Source organism: Dunckerocampus dactyliophorus, chromosome 6 (genome assembly GCF_027744805.1).
Source record: "Dunckerocampus dactyliophorus isolate RoL2022-P2 chromosome 6, RoL_Ddac_1.1, whole genome shotgun sequence".
NCBI lineage: Eukaryota > Metazoa > Chordata > Actinopteri > Syngnathiformes > Syngnathidae > Dunckerocampus > Dunckerocampus dactyliophorus.
This window is the reverse complement of record NC_072824.1, coordinates 3,617,349-3,642,870: the sequence shown is the minus strand read 5'-3', so window position 1 is coordinate 3,642,870 and position 25,522 is coordinate 3,617,349. Positions and strand designations below refer to the sequence as shown.

The window sequence follows — 25,522 nt, the reverse complement described above, 5'->3', positions numbered from 1 at the left end:
CCTGAAAGAGATACACAGCTCATTAGTATTAAAGCAACACACACACACACACACACACACACACACACACAATGGCGTGTTCCCAAAAAAGGGCTACATTTTTGGACAACACAATACTGTGGGATGTGAAAAATACTGTAATATGGCACGTTTAAGGAAAAAAAGAAAGAGAAAAATGGCACTCGGTAGAACACAGACCTCCTCCAGAGGCTGCACAAGCCTCATTTGGATCAGTATCAAACTGCGCCTGAAAGTCGTCATTTAAATTCATGCATTATTTAAGCAGAAATGAAGGAAAATGTTTTTGAAAAATGTTAAATGTCAACAAAGACAGTGTATCCAAGAACCTGCACCAGTACGTCATCTAAAAAGCTGATCCTTGGCCCTCGCTGCACCCCTCCATAAAGGTTTTGTGGAAATTGGTTGGCTTGTTTTATAACAAACAGTGAAGAAATTGCTTTGGTGAAGGCAATTCATTGTGTATTCCACAGAACTACAAAACTGCAGGATGGTTTTTAGTCAGTCAAACACTGGTGGCCAGATCTAGAAAATGCAACACAAATTATTCACATCATTTTCATGCTGCTCAAAGCATTCCCTGACCCGCTGTGACCTTCTTTGGAAGCGTCTGCATTCATTAAGCCTCATCAGGGTTTTTTTTTTTTTTTTGATTGGTCACCAATCCATACCCAGCCAATGACGCCCCAAATGTCAAAGGGCAAGCTACATCTCTCCAGCCAGGGGCGACAAAAAGAACTTGCAAAAAGTACATTTTAGCCACATTTTGGACTTAATACGCTTAAATCTATCTGGCCTCATTTATAGTGGCAACTTCTGACGAGACAGTTTGACACGTTTAATATTCATGACTACAAAAGTAGCCGGCATCAAATGCGCAGATGTTAGCGAGTGAGTGGGGCGGGAGGGCATTTTGAAGTGAGTCAGCGTTTGTGTCGCACGCTGGCTTTTGCACTCGCACGTTGTAAACAGACAAAATAAAGACCCAAAATAGTCTCGTTCAAGTGACATGAAGGACGCGTGCATAGCAGAGCCTGGCGTGGACACACGCGCACACACACACACACACACACACACACACACACACACACACAATCCCCTGTGTGGACACTTTGCTCTCAAGGGTGCAGAAAAATTAATGAGAGCAAAATCCTTTATCACCCTTGAGACACACACACAGAGAGAAAGAGGGAGGGGGTGGTGCGGGGTAATCCAGTGTCATCCCTGTGCTCAGGTTGCCATGGGAACCGCCCATCTCATCGTGGGAACTGACTTTCACAATCCACTTGTTTGGGCTACAACACAACACAACTGATGCATGTCAACACACACACACACACACACACACACACACACACACACACACACACACACACACACAATCACAAAGGTGAGTACACAGACAATTCTAGAAAGCGTCCTTTAGAGTAGTCACTGTACAGCTGGTAGAGGATGTACGATCAACACACAGCCATGATTGTGTAAATATCGGGCAACACAAGTGAGTTGCGAGATAAATGTGCCTCGCCGAAAGCCAAGCTTGGTGGTGGTGGCGTGCATGACTGCTGTGAAGCAGAAAGTGAGTTTTCCAAGTTGGTAAGGAGTCCAAACACACCTCCAAGATGCCTCCAAGTGCCTTGCCGAGGCCGAGGAAGGTGAAGGTGAATGTGATGAAGTGTGTCCCAAGCAGGAGGAAGGAAGGTGGAGGAGCACACGGTGTGTAACATCTATCAGCTCCACCAATGATGTCATCATGAAGGAGTGGAGGAATTCCATGCCCAAGAGAATTAAGGCAGTGCTAGATAACAGTGGTGCTCACACAAAATATTCACACGAACCACACAACTTGGACATGTTCACTTTTAGGTGAGCTCAATTGGTTGCCAGCTGTGAAATGCATCTTTTCCCTCAATGAACCACAGCTCCCCAGCGGCGCTCGAGCAGTCCCAGACTGTGACGCTACCACCACTATGCCTGACTACTCTAAAGTATATCTAAGTTTACTTTCTAATAGGGACGTCTCGTAACGGTGCTCAATTGGCATAAAAACTCATATCGGGTTTTCTGCCGATAAAGATATCCGCTCGAGTGGTGAAATTTATTTCATAAAATTCAAGACCAAGAACAGACGTTATGAATTCCACAACAGCACACAGAGCAACAGGCTGAATGGTTGTCCACCGTGTCAACACATTAACACTTATTCAGTTACACAACAGCATGAAGAACGTACCCGGGAGGCTGACAAAGCTAAATGAACATAACAAGCCAGTGAGTTACCGCTAAGCAAGTTCACCAAGCTCCTGATCTCAGTCCACATGACTGAATGGCAGGAGCACTCCTTGGTTCATGATAGTCACTATGAATTAACATATAAAAAATGTTCAATTATACTGTATATACTGTATATATTCTGTTTTATAAGTTGCAGGAGCAGCCAAACTATGAAGAAAAGTGTGACTTATAGTCTGGAAAATAAGGTATGTTGCCAGATGTTTACACAATAATGGCTGTGTTTTGACACATTTTCAGTGGATAGTACATCTATACAGTACTGCTATACAAGCTGTGCACTGACTACTCTAAAGTAAATCCAACAGTATTGTCTCTTGACAAGATCAAATAAAATGTTTATAAAAAGGTTTGCACAAAGACACAATAGAACGTGATGCTCTTTATTGCATCATATATTCATATACGGTATGAAAAGGTTTGCCCCTTTCTGATTTCTTGTTTTTTTGCATGTTTGTCACACTTAAATGTTCCAGATCTAATTTAACTATTAGTCAATGACAACACAACTAAACACAAAATGCAGTTTTTAAATGGAAGAGGAAAAAGGGAGAAAGGGAGGGAAAAAAAATCCAAATCTTCATGGCCCTGTGTGAAAAAGTGATTGCCGCCCGCCCCCCGTTAAAACATAACTGAGATGAATTGAGATTTATCAGTGTGGAAAAGGTTTTAAAGCCATTTCTAAACTTTGGGACTCCAGCAAACCACAGTGAAAGCTATCCACAAATAGCAAAAACATGGAACAGCGGTGAACCTTCTCAGGAGTGGCCAGCCAACCAAAATGACTCCAAGAGCATGGCGATGACTCACACAAGAGGTCACTAAAGACCCCACAACAACATCCAAAGAACTGCAGACCTCACTTACCTCAGTTAAGGTCAGTGTTCATGACTCCACCATAAGAAAGACACCGCATGGCGGAGTTCCAAAACCAAAACCACTGCTGAACAAAAAGAACATTAAGGCTCGTCTCAATTTTGCCAGGAAATATCTTGATGATCCCCAACACCTTTGGGAAAATACTCTGGTCTGACCAGAAAAAAGTTGAACTTTTTGAAAGGTGTCTATCCATCTGCCATAAAAGTAACGCACATTTCAGAAAAAGACCATCATACCAACAGTAAAATATGGTGGTGGTAGTGTGATGGTCTGGGGCTGTTTTGCTGCTTCAGGACCTGGAAGACCTGCTTTGATGAATGGAACCATGAATTCTGCAGTCCACCAAAAAATCCTGCAGGAGAATGGCCGGCCGTCTGGTGGTGACCTCAAGCTAAAACTAGCAGGTTTTAGTTCTGCAGCAGGAAAATGATCGAAAACACACAAGCAAGTCCACCTCTGAATGGCTGAAGACTTTGGAGTGGCCTAGTCAGTCTTGACCTGAATCCTATTGAGATGCTGTGGCATGACCTTAAAAAGCCGCTTCATGCTGGAAAAGCCTCCAATGTGGCTGAATGACAACAATTCTGCAAAATTCCTCCCCAGCGCTGTAAGAGACTCATTGCAAGTTATCACAAACGCTTGATTGCAGTTGTTGCTGCTAAGGGGGGCACAACCACTTATTAGGTTAAGGGGGTAATCACTTTTTCACACACGGCCATGTAGCTTTGCATTTTCTTTCTCCCTTAACACAAAGTTTCATTTAAAAAATACATTTTCTGTTCAGTTGTAAATATTAGTCAATGACAACACATTTGTTTGATGATCTGAAACATTTAAGTGTGACAAACAAGCAAAAAAAGTAACAAATCAGGAAGGGGGCAAACATTTTTTCACACCACTGTATGTGCCCTGCGATTGGTCGGTGGCCGGTCCAGCCTATTGCCCAAGGTCAGCTGCGATAGGCTCCCGCAGTCCCCGGCGACCTTAGTGAAGATAAGCAGCATAGAAAATGAATGAATATATATATACGATATGCACACAGACACAATAGAAAGTGATGCCCTTCACTGAGTCAGGGTCCTTGTTGAGATGGCGGGGAGAAAATACAAGACGTTAAATAAAGCAGAGTGTCCACAGAGAAGCGGCACACACGCCCAGCTAAACAAGCGAGGACAGGGTCAAAGTGCGAGTGATGGATGAGGTATGGGAGTCATTTCCTCAGCGGGACTATCATTCAACAACACAAGACGACACATCCTCTCTTCCCTTTTATCGTTGAACTTCCTCCTCCTACTCTCTTGGCCCAATTATTTCCCTTCCTCGCTGTTCTTTCCTTCCTGACACCATGCGGTGCGTACAATTTCCTTGTTGCTGTTTCTTCAACTCGTGGAATCTCTCACTCAAGTATTTTGTCGTTCTCGCGCCTCCTTTCATTTTGCCTCTCATCCATGTCTAGTGTCTCGGCATTTTATCGCCGCGGGTTAGAGAGCACTGTCAGAAACCTGAGTCTGTCTCTGAGCCGGTAGATAAACTGCAAGTACACTCAATAATTAACATCGCCACGGAGATGGCGAGAGCTGCAGGGCAGAAGGATGGCGATATAGGTGAAGTAAGGAGCATTCATGGCTAAAAACTTCATCTCTTCAAGGATAGCGCTTATAATAAAAAATAATAGATCTTTTACACTATATGGACACAAGAACTCGGTCACTGATATTTCAGAGGGGTGAGAACTAAGATTTGGCAATTTTTCCACACGAAGGTTACTTAAAGCAGCATAAAAGGCAAGTCTAAGATGTCCCACAATTGTCCAAAATCATCCTTTGGACAATGTATAGCGGCATACATGCATCATGACAATGAATGACATCAATTTGATTTTCTAAATGACTTCTTTGAACCGTTCTTTGTGCAGGGTGGAATGATGAATTTATCTTTGATTTTCTCTTGTTTGCACTGGGTTCGAATTATACTGTACAATAGAGTCATATGAAAAAAAGGGTGAAAATGTATGAAAACATGCACCCCAACTCCGTTGCCTGTGCTATTATTTTCCTGACAAATTCACCACACGGTGCTGTTATTAAATGCCATAAGTAGTATGGACTTGAAATTTTGTACACTGCTCACTGCAAAAAAAAACCACAGTAAATTTAGGATTTTTAGCCCAATCACCACAAATTTTGGTATAGAACTTTAGGAGACTGACAAGCACGTGTGTAAAATTTGAGCAAGATGGGTTGAAAAACATGGCGGCCATCAAGCTAAACGTCTGAGCAGGGACACTAACTAATCGTCCATAATAAATAAATGTTGGTAAATAAGTGTAAAAAGGTAAAAAAAAAAAAATGGCAATTATAAAAAATGAAAATGGAAAAAACAGATTTGGAAGAAAATAAAACAAAATATTGGAAATAAATAAAACGTATTTCATAGGGCCCTATATATGGGCATTATAAGATTGCTAAAACAACCTACCACTTGCAAACCTTTATGGCAGGGGTGTCCAAACATTTTTTCCGGCGAGGGACACAGTGAAAAATGAAAGAATGCAACTTTGCCACTTTGATATTTTGTAAAGCAACACATGCACATATGTTAAGAAGTTATGTATATAAGCATATTCAACAACATGCCATTCAACAGCATAACCATATTATTAATATCAATGAGCATATTATTACTTCTCCTGAAATGACGTTATTTTGCTCATCATTTTCTTACGTTTTCCCCCCCTGTGCTGGAGCTGGTGGGTCAGCAAACGTAAATGTAAGTTCCTCACGGCACACTTTCAATAACTTCTTCATTGTACAATCTGTTTTGGAGGAATCATGATAACAACTAAAAGCAGTGAAAAATAACCGTCACGTCACACCGAGGCAAAAAAAATCCCAAAAAACGGAGTGCCCTGCTGAATAAAGGGATTAGCACAACAAGGACGATGAGTCGAGTAAACAGATGCAAAAGGTCTCCTCTCCCTAATTAACTCGTCCTCAAGTCTTCTGGGTCCTCCTGACTCTGTTCAAACTAGTGTCTCCTCCTCGTTCTATGGCGCCCGGACAGGTGGTAAAGGTCAGGCAGACATCATAGATCAAACCCAATCACATCAGCGGCAATCTATGTGGACACACGCTTTTCTCAACCCTCATGCTAAAGAGCTGAAACCTTGTCGTGTGAAGCCTTCATTAGGTTAAAAGCAGGGACTGTGCATGACGATGGTCATTGTATGGATTGTGGGCCAATGTAATCATTTTTATGAAGGCTTTAAAGACGGCCACCTATACATTACAGCTACCAGCTTTACAAACTCAATGGCTGCCATGTCAACCTGGAGCAGCAGAGGCTTTCGTTTCGCTGCCCCCTCACTTGGGAACTCCCTCCCCGCACCCACCCATAACTGTACTGACCTGTCCACCTTCTCATTTGAACTCTATAGTTGATATTTTCTGTATTTTGTTGCTTTATTGTACATTGTATTCATTTCGTTTGCTTGGTTTATTGCTTTAAAAGTGCCTTTAAGTTTTTAGAAAAGCGCTTCTACATAAAAATGTATTATTATTATTATTATTAATTATCCTGAACCCTGGAGGTACCCTTTGGGGCCAAGCGTGCACATTCTGCCTTTTCATTCTCAATGTCAGACAGTTTTAAGGCTAATCATATGAAAGACAGTGTGGACGGGAAGTGATGTCTGGGGTTCAGAGTCGAGTTTTAGCTGAATTGTGGCTGCAACAGTAGCCCGTGTAATTATTGTGATATTTATTATAATTATCGTTATTATTATTGTGCCTGTTGTGAGATCATTCAAACCAATAAGCAATAAAAGCCTGCTGTTCCGGCAATTTCACTGTTTCACCTCCTGACACCGAGTGACCAGTGTAGAATACTGCATATCACAATTTCAGTGTGTCTTCTTATGCCTTATATTTGTATTTTAGTTCTTTTAGCCATTATTATTATGATTGAAAATGCTTCATTTAGGCAAAAAAAATACATGAATTTTGTTTGACTTTTTTTTTTTTTTTTTACTAATAGCCCTTACTCAACCACAGAACAGCATGATTAATTCAGATAAAGTAATTGGAAAAAAAAAACCTGATAGAGGGAAGTCGCAAAATTCGAACTGCGATGTGGTGAGGGATTACTGTATTACAGTTTTATTACAATTTAAATAAACTCTCATTCACTCCAAAAACAATGCGTCAAAATTAGGGATGAATATCAATGTTTCAGTATCGCCTGATATCAGTATCAGTAAGTGCTGGACAACATCGATACATCGATATTAATTGATAATGAAGTGCTGTATAATATCTGTATATTGGGTGATCAGAATCAGCTTTATTTGCCATGTGTGTTACGGCACTAGGAATTTGACTCCTGTCAACATCACCCTTTGTTACTAAAGTATGTACAGATATTGGTATTGGTAATGAACCGCTGTACAATATTGGTATATTGGTAAGGCTTGATATTGGTAATGAAGAGTGGGACAACATGGTTATATCAGACATTGGTAAGAAAGCTAATATCAAGCATCTGTAGTGAAAATTTGTTGTCATCCCAAACATTTCACTTTACCTCATTTTGGGAAAATATTGCATATTTTCAGTTCATTGAAAAAAGCAGGAGAAAAAAAGTCTGAAATGTACTGAAAATGTGAAAAGAGAAGGGAATGGTTTGACATAAAAGGACAGCATTAGAATTTCTCAATGTTTAGCGGAAGAAAGGATACTGCGTAAAATGCTGGCTGTTACTCCATCTATGTATCTTTTCTCTCATTCGCTCCTGTGGCTTCAGGGGAATGCGGACTGATAATGAAAGAGAATATATCTGCCTTTCCCACTGCATGAATAGTAGAAAATGAGTTTGTAATAGAATAAACACTTCAGATAACATCATTGGTCAATAATTCATGGTTAAAAACTTCATCTCTTCCTAACAAGGACAGAGAAGCTTATAATAAAAACAATGAAAGATGTTTTACACTATATAGATGCAAGAACTGGGACACATTCCATGAGAGATGATATTTCAGAGGGGTGAGAACTAGGATTTGGCAATTTTTCACATGCAGGTTACTTAAAGCAGCGTAACAGGCAAGTCTAAGATGTCCCAGATTGTCCAAAAGCGTCTTTTGGACGATGTACAGCTGCATGCATGCATGCATCATGACAATCAATGACATATCAATTGGACTTTTTAAATGATTCATTTGAACAGTTCTTTGTGCAGGGTGGAATGATGAATTTCTCGGATTTTCTCTTGTCGTTTTCTCCTGTATATACCTTAAGCAGGCTGACAAGCACGTGTGTAAAATTTGAGCAAGAGGGGCTGACAAACTTCGCCGCCATCAAGCTAAACGTCGGTGCAGGGACACCTAACTACTTATCCATAATTTGGGTTGCTGCTCGTCATTGAAGGGTGATGGTGGGTGCCACAGCCAAACCCATTGAACCACTGGTTGAGACAGAAGTGATGTGTCGGTCGCGAATGAATCGGCTCTTTGAAATGAACGACAGGAGCTGGTTTGTGTCGTTGGGAGCCAATTGGGAGGCAATTTGTTTTTTTCCTCGTCTTTTATTTTCTGGTAAAGGTGAATGTCAGTCAAGATTTGCGGCGGTTCTCCGTGTCCACACTGAGCAGGGGGAGGGGCGGGGTTAAACACGCTGTGGTGCTCGTGCGAAATTTGCATGAAGAGATTTGACATAATTTCTCTATTGAGATGGGTCGTTTTTGTATTTTACAATATAACATTTTTGTAGATGTTGATTGAGGTTTAAATAAATACATTCAAAATAATAAACATTTGATATCATGTATTTTTTAATATTAGTAATTCATTTTACCGAAGACACATCATTTGGTAATTAACTCATTTACTACAAAGAAATCTGAGGAGCCACTTGGGAGCCAAAAGAGCCGGCTCTTTTTAGTGAGCCGAGCCAAAAGACACGGTTCTCTAAAAAGAGCCAAAATTTCCATCACTATTACAGTTTAAAAGTGCTTTTAGTAGGCCCTACTGGGAACACACTGCTTTGTGTGTGTGTGTCGCTTTAAGTGTAGCTTTAGTGTAAAGTCACTTTTTTTAAGCGCTGTGCTTGTGTTTACGGGGACTGTTTTTTATATATATAAAATAAATGTGCATTTTAGTTTTATTTCTAGAAATGTGGGTGAAACGTGAGATGCATTGGGGACTAACTGATTTAAAAAAAAGGGAGTGTCGCTAATGCGTCACATGGAGTCGTTAAAGAAAATATGCACATCTTTGGGGAATTTTGCCCATCATCCTCAATCCTCTTCTGTGTATTCTAAAAATAAAAACAGCTACAAAGAGGCTACTAAGAATGCATATAATGGGACACACCTATTCTGCCTATAAAGCTCGCTATTAAAACACCTCCAGCAAGGTTTAATGGTTTTCTATCCATGCTGTGAGCATGTAGTAACAGGCACATTCATGATAACATGTCATACTTACAGTATTTTGCTCATTTTAAGCATTAGCAGAACTTCCTTCCTGGGTGTCAATTTCACATACAGTAGCAACATAGAAAGGAACACTACAGCTATCGTTAGCTTTTCCAAACTCAAAAACAGAAACAGCAGCAGTGTCGGTAGCTCCAATAAGCAATAAGCTAGCCAGTGTGGTGAGGTGTCACTACGGCAGTAACGTAGTTCTTGGACGTGACAATGTTAATAACAATAATAAACAATGTCGCTGTAGCTTGGTTAATATGCAGGTCACATTATGTAAATGAAGAGTTGTCGGTGCTTTGGGGAGTATAGCCGGAATAGGTGCGTCCCATTACGGGCATTAATTAGCTGCCTCTTTTTTTAGCTGTTTCTTTATCTTTAGAATGCACAGAAAAGAGAAAGACATGTGTTTTTGCAAAATTCCCAAAAAAGTGCACTTATCCTTTAACACTCGTGATCAAAGCAACAACTCTGCCAGCAGGGGGCACCAAAGCAGGTGAGGACATAAATATAAGAGTCCGGTCTGTTATGAGATAGACACTTAACTTCCCACAATGCAATTCTTCTTAAAGGGCCAGCGTTGCTGGCGCTTTTGGGATTTATTTACAAGCTATCAAGCTAGCAAGCTAGCCATGACACAGGAGACATGGCAGGACGGCACGAAGGTGATTGACAATTGTCTACAGCCAATCAGGACGAAAAAAAACAATGGGTGGTGCAGACAGACGAGAGAGGGAAAAGACAGACACTCAACTTCCCACACTGCAATTCTTCTTAAAGAGCCAGTGTTCAGAAGGCTTTATAGGCGGAATAGATGTTACGGACATTAATTAGCTGCCTCTTTTTTAGCTGTTTTTAAAGACGCGTGTTTTTGCAAAATTCCAAAAAAAAGTGCACTTATCCTTTAACGCTCATGATCAAAGCGACAACTCTGCCAGCAGGGGGCACCGAAGCAGGTCAGGACATAAATATGAGGAGTTGGGTCTGTTATGAGTGGAGTACATGACGAATGAGTAGTAGCAGTAGTTACTGCTTAGTTTCTGTCAATTTGTCAAAGAAACCCCGCCCGCCATCCCCACTTTGCCCTCAACCTCCCATGATAGAGTGTGGCAGCCGGTAACCACGGCAACCCATGCTGCAAACATGTTAATTGGCTGAAAAAACTCAAAAAGGGAGCAAAAAAAATGTGACAGCTCAGCCTACATTGAGCCGAACCACGTGCATCAGCTGAACCCCCACATCTCCATCCTCTCCTCCATATTACACGCAGCGCTTCCTGCCAATTAAGATGGACGGGGAGAGAGAAAGGTAAATAAGACGAAAGGCTCTGAAGGAGTGACACAATGAAGCTTATCTCATCTTTAAAGAAAAGGAAACACCCTGAATGATTTATACAGTGCTGAATAACTCATGTCCTGTTCCTGTGTGTATGTGTGTGTGAGTGTGCGTGTGCATGTGTGTGAACGCATTTTTCCTGCATGCTTCACGTGTAACATTAAAGGAACAGTACGAGAAAGCAGCGGCCCCCTATGATTAGGAAGCAGCGATACAATTTCAAATGTGGCAAAATAACACAATGTTCTAAAATAAGGAGGAGCCTCTTTTATATGTAGATGCTTTAAGATGCTTCAAAGAAAAACAGGGAGGGCCACTTTGTGTTTTCCTTCCAGGGAGGAAATGAGGATGAGGGGATCGCAAAATAAAAAAATAAAAAAGGACAAGGGGGAGGGCGGGAATCTACACCCCGCACCTCTCCTAGCGGGGTCCCTGTCGGGCAACCTCCCTGAAGATCACTTACACTGTGGTGTGTGTGTGTGTGTGTGTGTGTGTGTGTGTGTAAACATCACAGTAAACACGCAAAAGAGCTCGACATAGCGAGCGGAAATAAGGCCGTCACGCCAGAGTTGCCTAGCAACCAGGTGATTCCTCCAAAGAGATTCTCTCCATGGGAGATTCCCTGTGAGGACATTCACCAACTGTGTATTTACGTGTGTGTGTGTGTGTGTGTGTGTGTGTGTGTGTGTAACATACTTTGTCTTTCCGGGGACATTGTGACAAGAAAATGCAATACTGGACGGCGTAATAGCAATGAATATCATATCAGTTTGAGTTTCTTAATGATTTATTCGAAGCGTTCTTTGTGCAGGACAGCATTATGATGCAGTCTTCAAGAATTGGGTGCACCTTAACATAGATGTCCTCCCTCACTCCTCTTTCAAATCACCGGTCTTCTATGTCCACAATGTGTACATTAAAGAGAAAGAGCACTCTTCTGAGGACAAAAATGCACACATTCTGGACAAAGAAGACCGATGGTTTGAAAGGAGTGAGGGAAGCCATCTCTGGAACAGAGAGGGAGGTCTGCAACACCACTTTTCTCCCACATACGCTGTCCCTTCACCCCTTCTAAAAGATTCAGTCATTTAACCTCTAATCAACTAATCAAGCCACCTCATTTTCAGATGGGCCCATGACCATCATTACATCTGAATGGGATGCTAACAAAGGCGATGCCACACAAACGACTATCGTTGGTCGTGAGGCCCCACTCCATTGTATCCTAACGAACGTCATTTGACACCACTAAAGAACCAAATCATTCCTGCCTGGACAGGCCTCCTCCTTTAGAGAATAAATACACTGGATCTTGCACCAAGTTCTCAGACTACAGCTGTCCTATCTAGTCTGACAAGTGTTTGTCCTACCTAGTCATTGAGCATGAACTGATGAAGCCTGCTTGGATGAGAGGCCAAACGTCTTCCAAGACAACCTGAACAGCCCAGTTGCCATCCATTTAATGACCTGGATGAATTCATACGCAATATAATAAATATATAAAGCATATATAAGTTTGTTATATACACCGTGTTCGCTCGTTTATCGCATGGGATAGGTTCCAAAAATAGCCTGCAATTAGTGAAATCCACGAAGTAGCCAACTTCTTTTGTTTACAATTATTATATATGTTTTAAGGATGTAAACACTTTATACACTTCTCAAACAGGCAATAACATTTTCTCACATTTCTCTCTTTAAACACTCTCCAAAAAGTTCAAACCTTTGTTTGAATTTGAATGATCAACCTAAATGATCACCACAAGAAACTATTAAATCGCTCACGCATGTTTCACTCCTGTGACCGCGCCTTTTCATCCTGCCACACCGCTGGACTGCAGCGTTTTTGAATCCTTGTTAAAACATTGCTGCAGACGAAGCGAAGATTCATTTACAAGCAAGCAAGCTAGCCATGACACAGGAGACACGGCAGGACGACACGAAGGAGATTGATTGACAATGGTCTACAGCCAATCGGTACGCAAAAAAACAATGGGCAGTGCAGACAGACGAGAGAGGGAAGAGATAGACACTCAACTTCCCACAATGCAATTCTTCTTAAAAGGGCAGCTAACTAACTGGTAGCATATTAAATAATTAAACATGTTTGTAAACATGCATGCAACATGCATGTTTGTCACACTTAAATGTTTCAGATCATCAAACAAATGTAAATATTAGTCAATGGCACCACAAATGAACACAAAATGCAGTTTTTAGTAAAACTTTGCATTATTAAGGAAGAAAAAAATCCAAAGCTACATGTCCCTGTGTGGAAAAAGTGATTGCTCCCTAAAGCTAATAACTGGTTGTGCCACCCTTAGCAGCAACAACCTCAAAGATAACTTCCAATGAGTTGGTTTCAGCTTCAGGTCACCACAGGATTTTTTGGTAGACAGCAGAAATAACTTTGGCTATTATTTAAATTTGTTTGATGATCTGAAACAAGTATGACCTTTTTATATATACAGTATATGCACACACACACACACACACACACACACACACACACTTTTATATACCGTAAATGGGTGTGATATATACACACACACACACAGTAGTACCTCGCATAACGTAAACCTCCTTTTACGTAAATTCCACTGAACGTAAAAAATTTATGTAAAGTTTTTGCATCGTATTACGTAAGACATTCCATATAACGTAAAGCGTCAAGTCGGTGCAAGTTCAGAAATTCAATTTAAATAGCTCGCGCAACAGAGAGGGACTAACAGACTAACAGAGTACACTTGGTGACGCCTTCTGACGCTTCACGCTCTCATTGGCTGATTATCGGGGCACCGCCTCTGCTCTCATCTCATTGGCTGACTTATCCAGCGCATCTGTGAGTTTGTGTGAAAGACAAGCTTCTCCCTTCCTCATCGTAGTCGCCCTTAAACTAGTTTTTGTTTTTCAGTTTTATTCATTTACAGTAATCTTATTACAGTCAAACCCGTCTTAGCGGCCACCTGCCTATAGTAGCCACTGAAAAATCCCCCCCAGTAAATTTACATGTTATAGACCCTGTGTATAGCAGTCACCTGTCCAACGCGGCCAGCGGCCACCCATTTTGTCTCCCTTGGTCAATATCTGACCGCATATAGCGGCCAAATTACCGACTCAAGTAGAAGCTTCATGCACGAAACAGTTTCGTTTTTCAATCAATGAAGCCGTCGTGTGTAGACTTTAATTACTGAGTCCTAGCTCAGTCACAATCATTCACAAGATCCACACAAACTGTCAGTTGTTCCACATAAAAAAGCCATCTTCTTTTGAGCTTGCTATTTCCTGGTCAAACATGTAACTTTAAGAGCATTTGCACCAAAACATTACCGCAAAGTAGGCTGGGAACAGGACGTGCTCCCAGCGACGCTACAATAAAAAAAAAAAAAAACATACGCTAGCATGCATCCGGCAGCGGGAGCAAAACTGAGTTCGGTTGTACTTAATTGAAGTATTTTAGAATGTACTCATGTTATTTTTGATCAATCCTCATCCACAAATCCATCAAAGTCCTCATCTTCTGTATTCGACACAAAAAAAGCCGTCTTCTTTTCCGTTCGCTACTAGTCTGTTAACTTGTCAGTGTTATTCAGCTCCGAAGCAAAGAAGGAAACTTCTCCTGTTGCTTCTGCCAACTTTATTTATTGAACGCGGCCACCAGACAGCAGCTCAGAACACACACACATCTCTCAGCATCGTCTCTCCTTCCTGCTTGCTCACAAGCCAAAGGTTAAACAAGCCCCACTACATAGCTGTCCAGCCAATGCCTGTAAGAAATGACACCGTTTATTTCCTGGTGTGCACTGGTCAATACTGTAATGCCGCTTGTTGTGGGGAAGGAGAGACTCACGTCGCCGATGCACTTTAATGGCTTTATTAACAGCGGAGAACACTGCAGGACTTTACATCCACGCCAACATAAACACACTTCCCAACTCTCTCCAAACTCACAGCTAGCACTGAGCCTAGCTCTCCTGCTCGGGACGCCCACGTCACTTCCCGTCACTTCCTGATGAACTAAAGCTGTAAAAAGTAAAATATAAAAAACAAGCGTAAGACATTACTAGCACAGCTTTGTTCTGTGGGTGGTGGATATATTCTATCAGTTATTGTTAAGCCTCTAGCTTCCTTTTAGTAAGTAAAAACCTTGGCTATGATTGCACTACATTGTCATGTAGACCTACAAAGTACACTTGGAAGAACAAGAGGTCAATAAATGTATTGCAACTGATGTGAAACTGATGAGGGGTAGGATTAAATAAGCTTTGCTTCTTCCTACTCCTTTTTGGACATGCAAAATTGTGAATTGTACTATGTGATGTGCTACTGTTTGACCATGCATGTTCAGGATTAAAACCATGAACCATGATAATAACAAGCCTAGTAGTGTTGTGCAACTTTTATCCACAGTCCGCAGTGCCCTCTACTGGTCAACATTATTTAAAAAAAAATTTCCCCCTTTTTTTTCTTTTTTTCCTCTACTGGTCAACCTTCAAACTGGAGGCCAACCTGTCTATGGAGGCCACCTGTCTATAGCGGCCACTTTTGCAGACTCCCTCTCGTGGCCGCTGTAGACAAGTTTGACTGTACCTTATTTTATATTGAAATGTCACTTTATGCTAACGTTTTGTTATATTTTCCCGCGATATTTGGTGGACTTTGAATATTTTGAAGGGCCAAAGGTGGTGAGTTTGGGAAGATTTTGGAACGGATTAGGCTATTTACATGTATTTTACGTTTCGTATAACATAAAAACTCTATAACAAACGGAACGGATTATTTACGTTGTAGGGGCGTCTACTGTGTGTGTGTGTGTGTGTGTATATATATATATATATATATATATATATATATATATATATACACACACACACACACACACACACACACACACACATACATATATATATATACATACATACACACACACAGTTCAAAAAAAATTAAAGGAACACTTCAAAAACACATCAGATCTAAACTGGGGGAAAATGATCTTGAATATCTTTCCTGATAATAAGTGGGTGATGTATTAGTAACAAAATGATGCCACATAATTTGATAGAAATGAAAATGATCACCCTATAGAGGGGGGAAATCAAAGACACCCCAAAAATGAAAGTGAAAAAATGATGCAGCAGACTGGTCCATTTAGCTAAAATGTCATTCTAGCACTCAAAATGATTTTCAGTAGTTTGTGTGGCCCCCACGTGCTTGTACGCATGCCTGACAACGTCGGGGCATGCTCCTAATGAGACTACGGATGGTGTCCTGGGGGATCTCCTCCCAGATCTGGACCAGGGCATCAACGAGCTCCTGGGCAGTCTGAGGAGCAACCTGGCGGCGCCGGATGGACCTAAACATAATGTCCCAGAGGTGTTCTATTGGGTTTAGGTCAGGTGAACGTGGGGGCCAGTCAATGGTATCAATTCCTTCATCCTCCAGGAACTACCTGCATACACTAGCCACATGAGGTCGGGCATTGTCGTGGACCAGGAGGAACCCAGGTCCCACTGCACCAGCGTAGGTTCTGACAATGGGTTCGAGGATTTCATCCCGATACCTAATAGCAGTCAGGGTGCCGTTATCTAACCTGTAGAGGTCTGTGCGTCCTTCCAGGGATATGCCTCCCCAGACCATCACTGACCCACCACCAAACCGGTCATGCTGAATGATGTTGCAGGCAGCATAACGTTCTCCACGGCATCTCCAGACCCTTTCATGTCTGTCGCATGTGCTCAGGTTGAACTTGCTCTCATCAGTGAAGAGCACAGGGCACCAGTGGTGTAGTTGCCAATTCTGGTGGTCTATGGCAAATGCCAATCCAGCTCTACGGTGCTGGGCAGTGGGCACAGGGCCCACTACAGGACGTCGGGCCCTCGGTCAGAAACATTCACACCAGTGGCCTGCTGGAGGTCATTTTGTAGGGCTCTGGCAGTGCTCATCCTGTTCCTCCTTGCACAAAGGAGCAGATACCGATCCTGCTGAGGGTTGAAGGACCTTCTACGGCCCTGTTCAGATCTCCTGGAGTAACTACCTGTCTCCTGGAATCTCCTCCATGCGTCCAGGTACTGCAGTGATGCCCTGGTCCAGATCTGGGAGAAGATCCCCCAGGGCACCATCCGTAGTCTCATTAGGAGCAAGCCCCGACGTTGTCAGGCATGCGTACAAGCACGTGGGGGCCACACAAACTACTGAGAATCATTTTGAGTTGCTACAATGACATTTTAGCAAAATGGACCAGTCTGCTGCATCATTTTTTCACTTTCATTTTTGGGGTGTCTTTGATTTCCCCCCTCTATAGGGTGATCATTTTCATTTCTATCAAATGATGTGGCATCATTTTGTTACTAATACATCACCCACTTATTATCAGGAAAGATATTCAACATCATTTTTCCCCAGTTTAGATCTGATGTGTTTTCTTGAGGAAGTGTTTGCTTGAGGAAATGCAGCGGTGGATGTCGATCTCAGCCATGGCATGTCAGCTCAGCTCTGCTACCTCAATAGCCAGTCTCCATGCAGTGTGAAAGCTAGTATACTCTAAAGGTCATGTCTCATAACATTAAAGATATGTAGTGACCGCAAAACTACAGACAGTATAACTTGCCTTGCAATATGTGTGGACTAATAATAAGACAGTCTATCACGAAACAGCCAATATTTATGAATTGTCGTTTGAAAACTGCAATATAGTGAGGGAGCAATATTCAAACCACAATATAGCGAGGGATTACTGTATTTTGAATGGTAAGTTTAGCTTCAAAGCCCTGGCAGATGGCTCCCGCAACAAGACCAAAGATATTTGTATCTACTCTGTCGCTGTGAGTACGTTGCCTGCCAGAGATAAGCAAGAAGGTACTGGAGCACAGCTGGTATTTATTTAAAAAGTCTTTTATACAGTGGTACCTTGGCATACGAGTGTGCCAACTAAGGAGTGTTTTTTTATAAGTGAGCTGATTTTTTTGCTTTTAACAGCGAGCTAAAATTTGGGTTACGAGCTGCTAGTTACCGGCAGATATTAGGGGACTTGTGTCAATGTGACCATGACTGAACATCAGCAAACATACGTACATTATAGCCATCACATTTATCTTATGTGTTGTGTAAATCTAAGACAGGAACAACATTAAATTAAAAGCACTAAATGAATACAGAGCCACCATCCACCAGTACCAGCCTGGACTTTGTTTTTCAGATTTGTGCAAATATGCACATTAGCACTCAATAAGGTCATCAATGTCAGGCGGCATGGCGGTAACGCTGGCAACGACCCCAGGATATAGAGACGAGACGCAATGCAGGTAAAAATGTATATATTTTAGGGTTGTCCGATCATTTCGGTCACCTATAATTATCGGCCCGATGCTAGCATAAAAATGTGATATTTTGACATACATTGAAGGCCGATATAGAGCTTTTAGCGCCAATATCACGAAATTGCAACATTGTTGAATCATGTAGTTAATACTGTGCCACTCACAAGCTTGAGGAAGAAGTAACTCTTTATTTAGCAAGCAAAGTAACAACAGAGCTCACAATTAACTTTCCAGCGCCATAGAAATTACGAGGAGGTTATCATTCCACATACCATTCTTACTGTGTCTTTAAAGAAAGAGCTAAAAAAAACATCACACAGCAATGCAATAGGTAAACAACAGACAAGACACTACCAACAAATAATGCTGAATAATCAACTATGTGAGCCCTAAACGTGTACCAACCAGTGGTTCGAGCTGGCTTCCCTTGCGAGCTCCCTACACCATGACACAGCAGTCCGGGCACAGTGAGAAGGAACCACCGCTGTAGCTACGGAGCCAAATATCCAACGTCCTACGCTTAATTGTAATTGTATATTAGACAAACAAGCATTCACATTCACATTCATACCTATGGATAATTTAGAGTCGCCAATTAACCTAACATGCATGTTTTTGGAATGTGGGAGGAAACCAGAGTACCCAGAAAAAACCCACACACACACGGGGAGAAGATGCAAACTCCACACAGAAATGCCCAAGGGAGAATCGAACCCAGGTCTTCCCGATCTCCAGGCTGTTCTGTTTTTTTTAAACATATGGTGTTTGAATCGTAGCTTAACGCGCGTATCTAGATGCCTATCGAATCGTTTACCACAGAGATTTACATCCCTACTTACTGATAAAAACTATGATTAACTCTTGAGTTAACTATGAATCAAATGTAATTAATCGCCATTAAATATGTTCATGGCTCGACAGCCCTAATATATATATATATATATACGTAAATATATGGTTTTTCAAAATCATATGTAATGTTATGACATCCTGGAAAAAGAGGCATCAAAAGCATACGACCATGGCAACAGCGCAGAAGGCTGGCAGCATTGCGTACTTTTCCTTTTTCTACTGTACTTTTATTTATTTATCCAGCAATTACGTATGAATGTTTCATGGAGCGCTGACGACGGCAAACACCTCCTCAAACACAAGCAGAAGAATGTGGAGTGGAAAATATTCCTTTTTTTCCGTGTGTGTGTGGGGGGGGGGGACAACAAACCCCCGCGGTGTTGCTGCTGACGTTGATGCTTTGGAGTATTCATAGCTACACAATCGCACCTTCTCAAGACTGCGAGGTTGAAAAGGGTGACGTTTTTTTTTGCCACGTAACAATGGCACTGACAGGCAACTGTAACCTTGGAGATTCATTAGGGGCTCGTCACTATGGTTACGTCCAATCAGGGCGAGGATGAGAAAAAAAAAAAAATCTCCAGGCGAACGCATCCAGGAAATACCTGAACACACACACACACACACACACACACACACACACGTCTCTTGTGTTTACATGGAAAGTAAACATTTCAGCACTGGGGGCCCAAACAAACAAACAGTCGTTTATGGCGAATTACGTATAAAGTGGAACCCGCTTAAGTCGGCCCTGCTTATGTCGGTCACCCGTCAATGTGGATCAACTCATCAAGTCCTGGTCCATTACATTACATTATTCCACTTGATTTGACTAATATTAGTACACATTATGGTCACACTAACTTGCTATGATTATCTGCCTGAGGCTTAGAGGCCTCGTCTCCAAAACATGTCCTCCACATGCTTATCACCTGATTCAAACAGCCTTGGCGTCTAGGCATGTGCATCTGTCCTTCACTGTCTAGATCACCCCTTCCCTCACATACGTGCTTTCCTATATTAACAATTTTAGCATGAATAATCAGACATTTTTTCTAGAAGCCATCTGTTGATTTGACTTCTAATGAATTCAATCTCACCAGGCTGTACGGGAAAGCCGCATCAACACTAAGTGCCATCCACGCGTCATTTATTATTATTTCACATTGTTTTGTGTATGTAAAACTATAATTACGCTCTATAAAAATGTATTTTTGTTCATATTTTTGGCTGTCTGGAATGGATTAATTGGATTACCTTGGTTTTGGTGGGAATGAGTCAGGAGCATCTAGGAGCATGTAGCGGCCCATGAGCCATCATAGTGGTAAAGGACGTAATACAAACATTAGCTTGAGTAGCACAAACAAACTTTATCGCCCCGTGAACACCAACCCAATAGTGTAGCGAGGCGGGACTCTGGGACCCATTTTAACACAAAACACTGGACAATATTTCAGTGGCTTCGTGTAGACAAAGCTGGTGAAAGGATATGGGTGGCAGACGGCTCGTAGGCACCAGGATCTGGGCGGGCTGGTTTGGGTGAGCGCTAAAAGAACCACAGGAGCTAGAGACGGATATGGGAGCTCCGCCTCCTCCGCCTCCTCCTCCTCCCTCCCCTCTCCCTCCACGGACACATGCACCCTGTCGCCGCCCTCCTCATCCTCATCCCCATCCTCCAGCACGCCTCCTCCATGATGTCCATGCAGGTCTGGCTCCTGGGGGCCCATCATAGCCGTGCTGGGAACAGCCTGGACCACTTGGAAGGAGGGCGGGCTGGTGAGGTCACCACCACCACTTCTACTCCGTGAGGCCTCCTATGGCTCCTATTTCGGGAATGAAAGTGCAGCGTGTCCGTCCAGGAAACATAAATCTCCATAAATCCAAAGAAGGTGCAGCCTGCAGAAAGCACTTAATGCGCTTTGTTATTACAAACAAACGCACAATAACGACAAAAAGTAGCTTAGCAGGCACTTTAGTGTGGGGTTGACGTAAATAAATGACTTTAATTATTATTTTCACGTTGAGTTAATTTGGTCAATTGTGTGGAATAGATTGTTGATGAATTGTGTCGTGATCAAGAAACAGGAGTGCAGTACGTGGCTGCAACCGGCAGAGGCCGTGTTTGCTTCCAATCAATTCATCTTAACGTGATAAATCTGGCAGCCTGTGATGAACCTAACATACATGACATATGATAAATCCATATAAATCTAAGATAATGTTATGTTAGCTTACAACAAATTCATGTTAAACAACAATACATCGATTAACTTGCAATAAATACACGTCAACTTAAGTGGCGTTGACATTTACCCACAGTAAATCAACGTTAACGTTTGCTAAATTCACGTCAATGTACGGTATGGCCACGTAAACTTATGACAAATGCACATTAACTAACGCCTTAATATACACTATAGTCATGTTTGCTTCTCATAGATTCATGATAACGTACACTAAATCCGGTAACCTACAATACATTTTTGTTGAAGTGATAAATCCACGTAAAGCAAAGATAATATCATGTTAGCTTACAACAAGTTCTTGTTAAAAGGATTCTGTTAACTTGTAAGAAATACACATCAATTTAAATGAAGTCAATGTTTACCCACAACAAATCATCGCTAACTTTCGCTAAATCCATGTCAATGTACGTTACGGCTACGGAAACTTTTGATGAATTCACAAACTTATGACAAACCCACGTTAAACTGCAATGAAGCAGTGTTCGCGAACAATCACACCTTGTGCTAAAACCATGGTCATTTACGACAAATTCATGTTAACTTAAATTAAGTCGATGTTTACACACAAATCAACGTCAACTTACGCCAAAGCCATGTCGAGGTACGATACGGCCACGTAAACGTTTGATGAATCCATGTAGACTCATGACAAACCCACATTAACTTGCAACAAAGCCGCGCTAACTTCCACCGAATTCTAAGATGAATCTATTCTAAATCCATATAATCCTGTCATGTCAATCATGGTATCTTATAAAAAAATCCATGTTAAATGACAATACATTTGTTAAATTGCAATAAATACATGTTAACTTAAATAAAGTTGACATTTACCCACAATAAATCAATGTTAACATTTGCTAAATCCATGTCTACTTACGACACGTCCACGTAAACTTACGAAAAACACATTAACTTGCGATATAAAGCTATGTTGACGTACAATAAAGCAGTGTTGACATCCAATAGATTCATGTTAACTTGGTAATCTACGATAAATATATGTTGACATGTGATAAAACCACGTAAAAACCTAAGAATTTATTTTAGCTTACAACCAATTTACTGTATGCTAAATGATACATTTGTTAACTTGCATGCATGCATACATGTCAACCTACACTAAATGAAGTCCACATTTATCCACAATAAATCAACGTTAACTTATGCTAAATCCACGTCAATGTAGCATACGGCCACGTAAACTTCTGATGAATCCAGATCAACTTACGACAAGCCTACGTTAACTTGCAATAAAGCTGTGTTAAAATACAATAGATTCATTTTCACCTGTGATAAATCTGGTAATATACGATAAATCTATGTTGACGTGATGAGTCCACGTAAAAACCTAAAGGTAATAGATCCACATCCACGAACCATACGGCCACGTAAACTTATGACAAGCCCATGTTACCTTTTGATAAAGTGGCGTTAACGCACAATGAAGTCTTAACGTACAACAATCCACATTAACTGCAAAGCACGTACACGTACATTTACAATAAATACACCTTAACTAGATTCTCCCACATGATTCGAAACAATAGTAGAAAAAAGGATTGTTGAGTAACTGTTCAGTTGCTTTGGTGGTGTTCTTTCAAATGGTTACTTTCAAATATCGGCTTTTTGTTCCCCTCGCTGCAGTCGAGTTTGGCCTGGTGAGATAAGACTCAGTGCACAGTAAACATTTCTTACTGTACCATCCTCACATGGGTGTGTGTGTACCCCGAACATATTTTAACAACCAACAAAAGGCCCAATCAAGAAAAAAAAAACAGTACAAGGCCAGTTATGAAGTTAACGACAGGAGAGCTGGCACTTTGAGTGACATCATGGCATACAGTCTGCCAGTGTGCGTGTGCCTTCATATGATGACGGGCATGAAGCCTGGAACTATGCGAGGATTCCATCCACTTTGAGGCTTTTTTGTTGTTGTTTTTTGGTTGAGATTCCACACTAGCTGTTGGGTGGACATCAGTCAGCTTTCGCATGCCAACAAAATAAACAAAAACACAGCAGAATGGGATCCTTCTGCACAGTTAAAAACCTGCTGATGAGTCCTGCCATTGCTTTAAACACACCGCTGACTGTCACACCATGTCAAGTAGAAACCCACCCAATCCTAACCAGGAACAAGACAAACCCTTCAAGGCTAGAGCACCAATGAATTCATGTTCACGTGCAGCAGTTGAATGTTAACTTCCAATAAATCCATGTTAAGGTGCTATGAATCCATGCGATATCTTAGGATTTATTTTAGCAAGCTTAACTTTAGCTGTTAGCTTACGGTAGATCTGCGTTACCTGATGACAAACTCGTGTTAACTTGCAATAAATCTATCGTAGCTGTCTGACAAAAAGAATATCTCTCTCAATGTAGCATTTAAAAATATTTAGAAATTTGAATAAAAACAAAAACCTTTGGAGAAAAGCATTTTTTGGCGGGCAGAGACATCTTAGAAATGTACCATAAATCTACTTTGAGAGACTTTGGATCTGCATTAGCTCGCCATAAACCCACGTTAATATACAATAAATCAATCTGCCATACCGTTGCTGTCCAATACACGGCATGCGTCTCCGAGTTGTATATTTCTATCCGGAAAACAAAAATTTGGAGGTAGGTGTTTCTAGTCAGGCAGCGACATTATGGAAAATCGACTTTAGCACAAAATAAATCTGTGCTAGCTTACGATAAACCCACATTGACGTTCCATAAATTGACCATGGCATTTCTACCCGTGTCTCCAAGCTGTATGTTTGAATTGTAGAAATAATTTAAAAAATAGACTTTAACACACCAAATATGTTAGCGTACAATAAACTCAATTTAATGTAGAATAAACCACAACATTGCTTTCCAAGGCAAATCGTGTATCTCCAAGTTTTCTATTTGTATCCGAAAAACAACTAAAAGAATGAATTTGGCGATATGTGGTTTTTGTTGCGCTGTAGAAGTTGACCATAAATCTACTTTGATACGCAATAAATCTTTGTTAACTTACAATAAACACACTAACATACAATCAACCATAGCATTGCTACCCAAGACAAAGCATGCATCTCCATGTTTTCTGTGTGTATCTCAAAAAGAGCTACTGTAAAGAAAAGACCAAATTTGGAGATACACATTTTTTGCTGGGCAGTGACGCTGTAGAAATGTATTTTTAAAAAATACTTTACCACAAAATAAATCTGCGTTAGCTTACGATGAACCTACATAAATCTACAATAAACCATAACATTGCTACCCAAGACAAAGCATGTATCGCCACGTTTTCTATTTTTATCTGAAAAACAACTGCTTTAAAAGAAAGGACACAAAGTTGGACATGTGTTTTTTGTCGGGCAGCGAGACTACGAATGCAGTAAAAATCTCCTGAACACACAATAAATTTGCATTGGCTTACGATAAACCCACGTTAATGTACAATAAACCATGATGCAAACATATTGTAAAAGTAGATTATTCGAGAGCTAATGAACAATAAAAAAAAAAAAAAAAAAAAAGTTGGCGCTGCTTACCGGGGAGCAGCGTCGGTCACTGCGGGTCCGCCGTGCGCCCTGATCTCCACCAGGAGCCTCGCTGCTCCATCTGTCAGCAGACCGGTGGTCCTCCTCCTCCTCCTCCTCCTCCTCCTCCTCCTCTTCTTCTTCTTCTTCGCCCTCCTTTAACCCAACTTGGTCAGTCCAGAGGATGGATGGATATGTGAAAAAAGAAAAGAAAAAAAGGTAAGTCCCGAATCAGGTGGGGGGGAGTTGTTTAAATAAAGTTAAGGAGGACAGGCGACCCCCGACTGTTTGTGCGCCCCCTCTGCCGCCGGACGCGCTGTGGTGTCAGGTAGAGGAGTTCATCAGCACCCGAGAGAGAGAGCGAGAGAGCGAGAGAGCGAGAGAGAGAGAGAGAGAGAGAGAGAGAGAAAGCGAAAGAGAGGCGTCAAGATAGCGGTATATAAAATGAGCCAGACCGGAAACACTCGCTTGGCTGCCTTCAAAATAAGACATTTCCGGAAGTAAACCAGAAGACACTTTTGTTTTTAACCTATATCGTCTATCTACTGTATGTGTGTGAGAAAACGTGAGTGAATGATTTTATATTGAGGTT

General features: G+C 41.4%; 1 protein-coding gene across 2 annotated transcripts in view; it reads right to left on the bottom strand.

Moving 5' to 3' along the window:
* cacna1hb (calcium channel, voltage-dependent, T type, alpha 1H subunit b) overlaps positions 1–25,232 on the bottom strand; it is a 132,008-nt gene extending 106,776 nt beyond the window's left edge. For both annotated transcript variants that reach the window (XR_008570666.1, XM_054778857.1), the window contains exons 1-2: positions 24,943–25,232; positions 20,662–20,992 (exon numbers count right to left, since the gene is read on the bottom strand). Coding sequence is in view for 1 of the 2 variants with exons in the window: in XM_054778857.1 (XP_054634832.1) it covers positions 20,662–20,899 (238 nt within the window). In the remaining variant the exon portion in view is untranslated. The remainder of the gene's footprint in view (positions 1–20,661; positions 20,993–24,942) is intronic.
* Between the last annotated feature and the right edge of the window lie 290 nt (positions 25,233–25,522).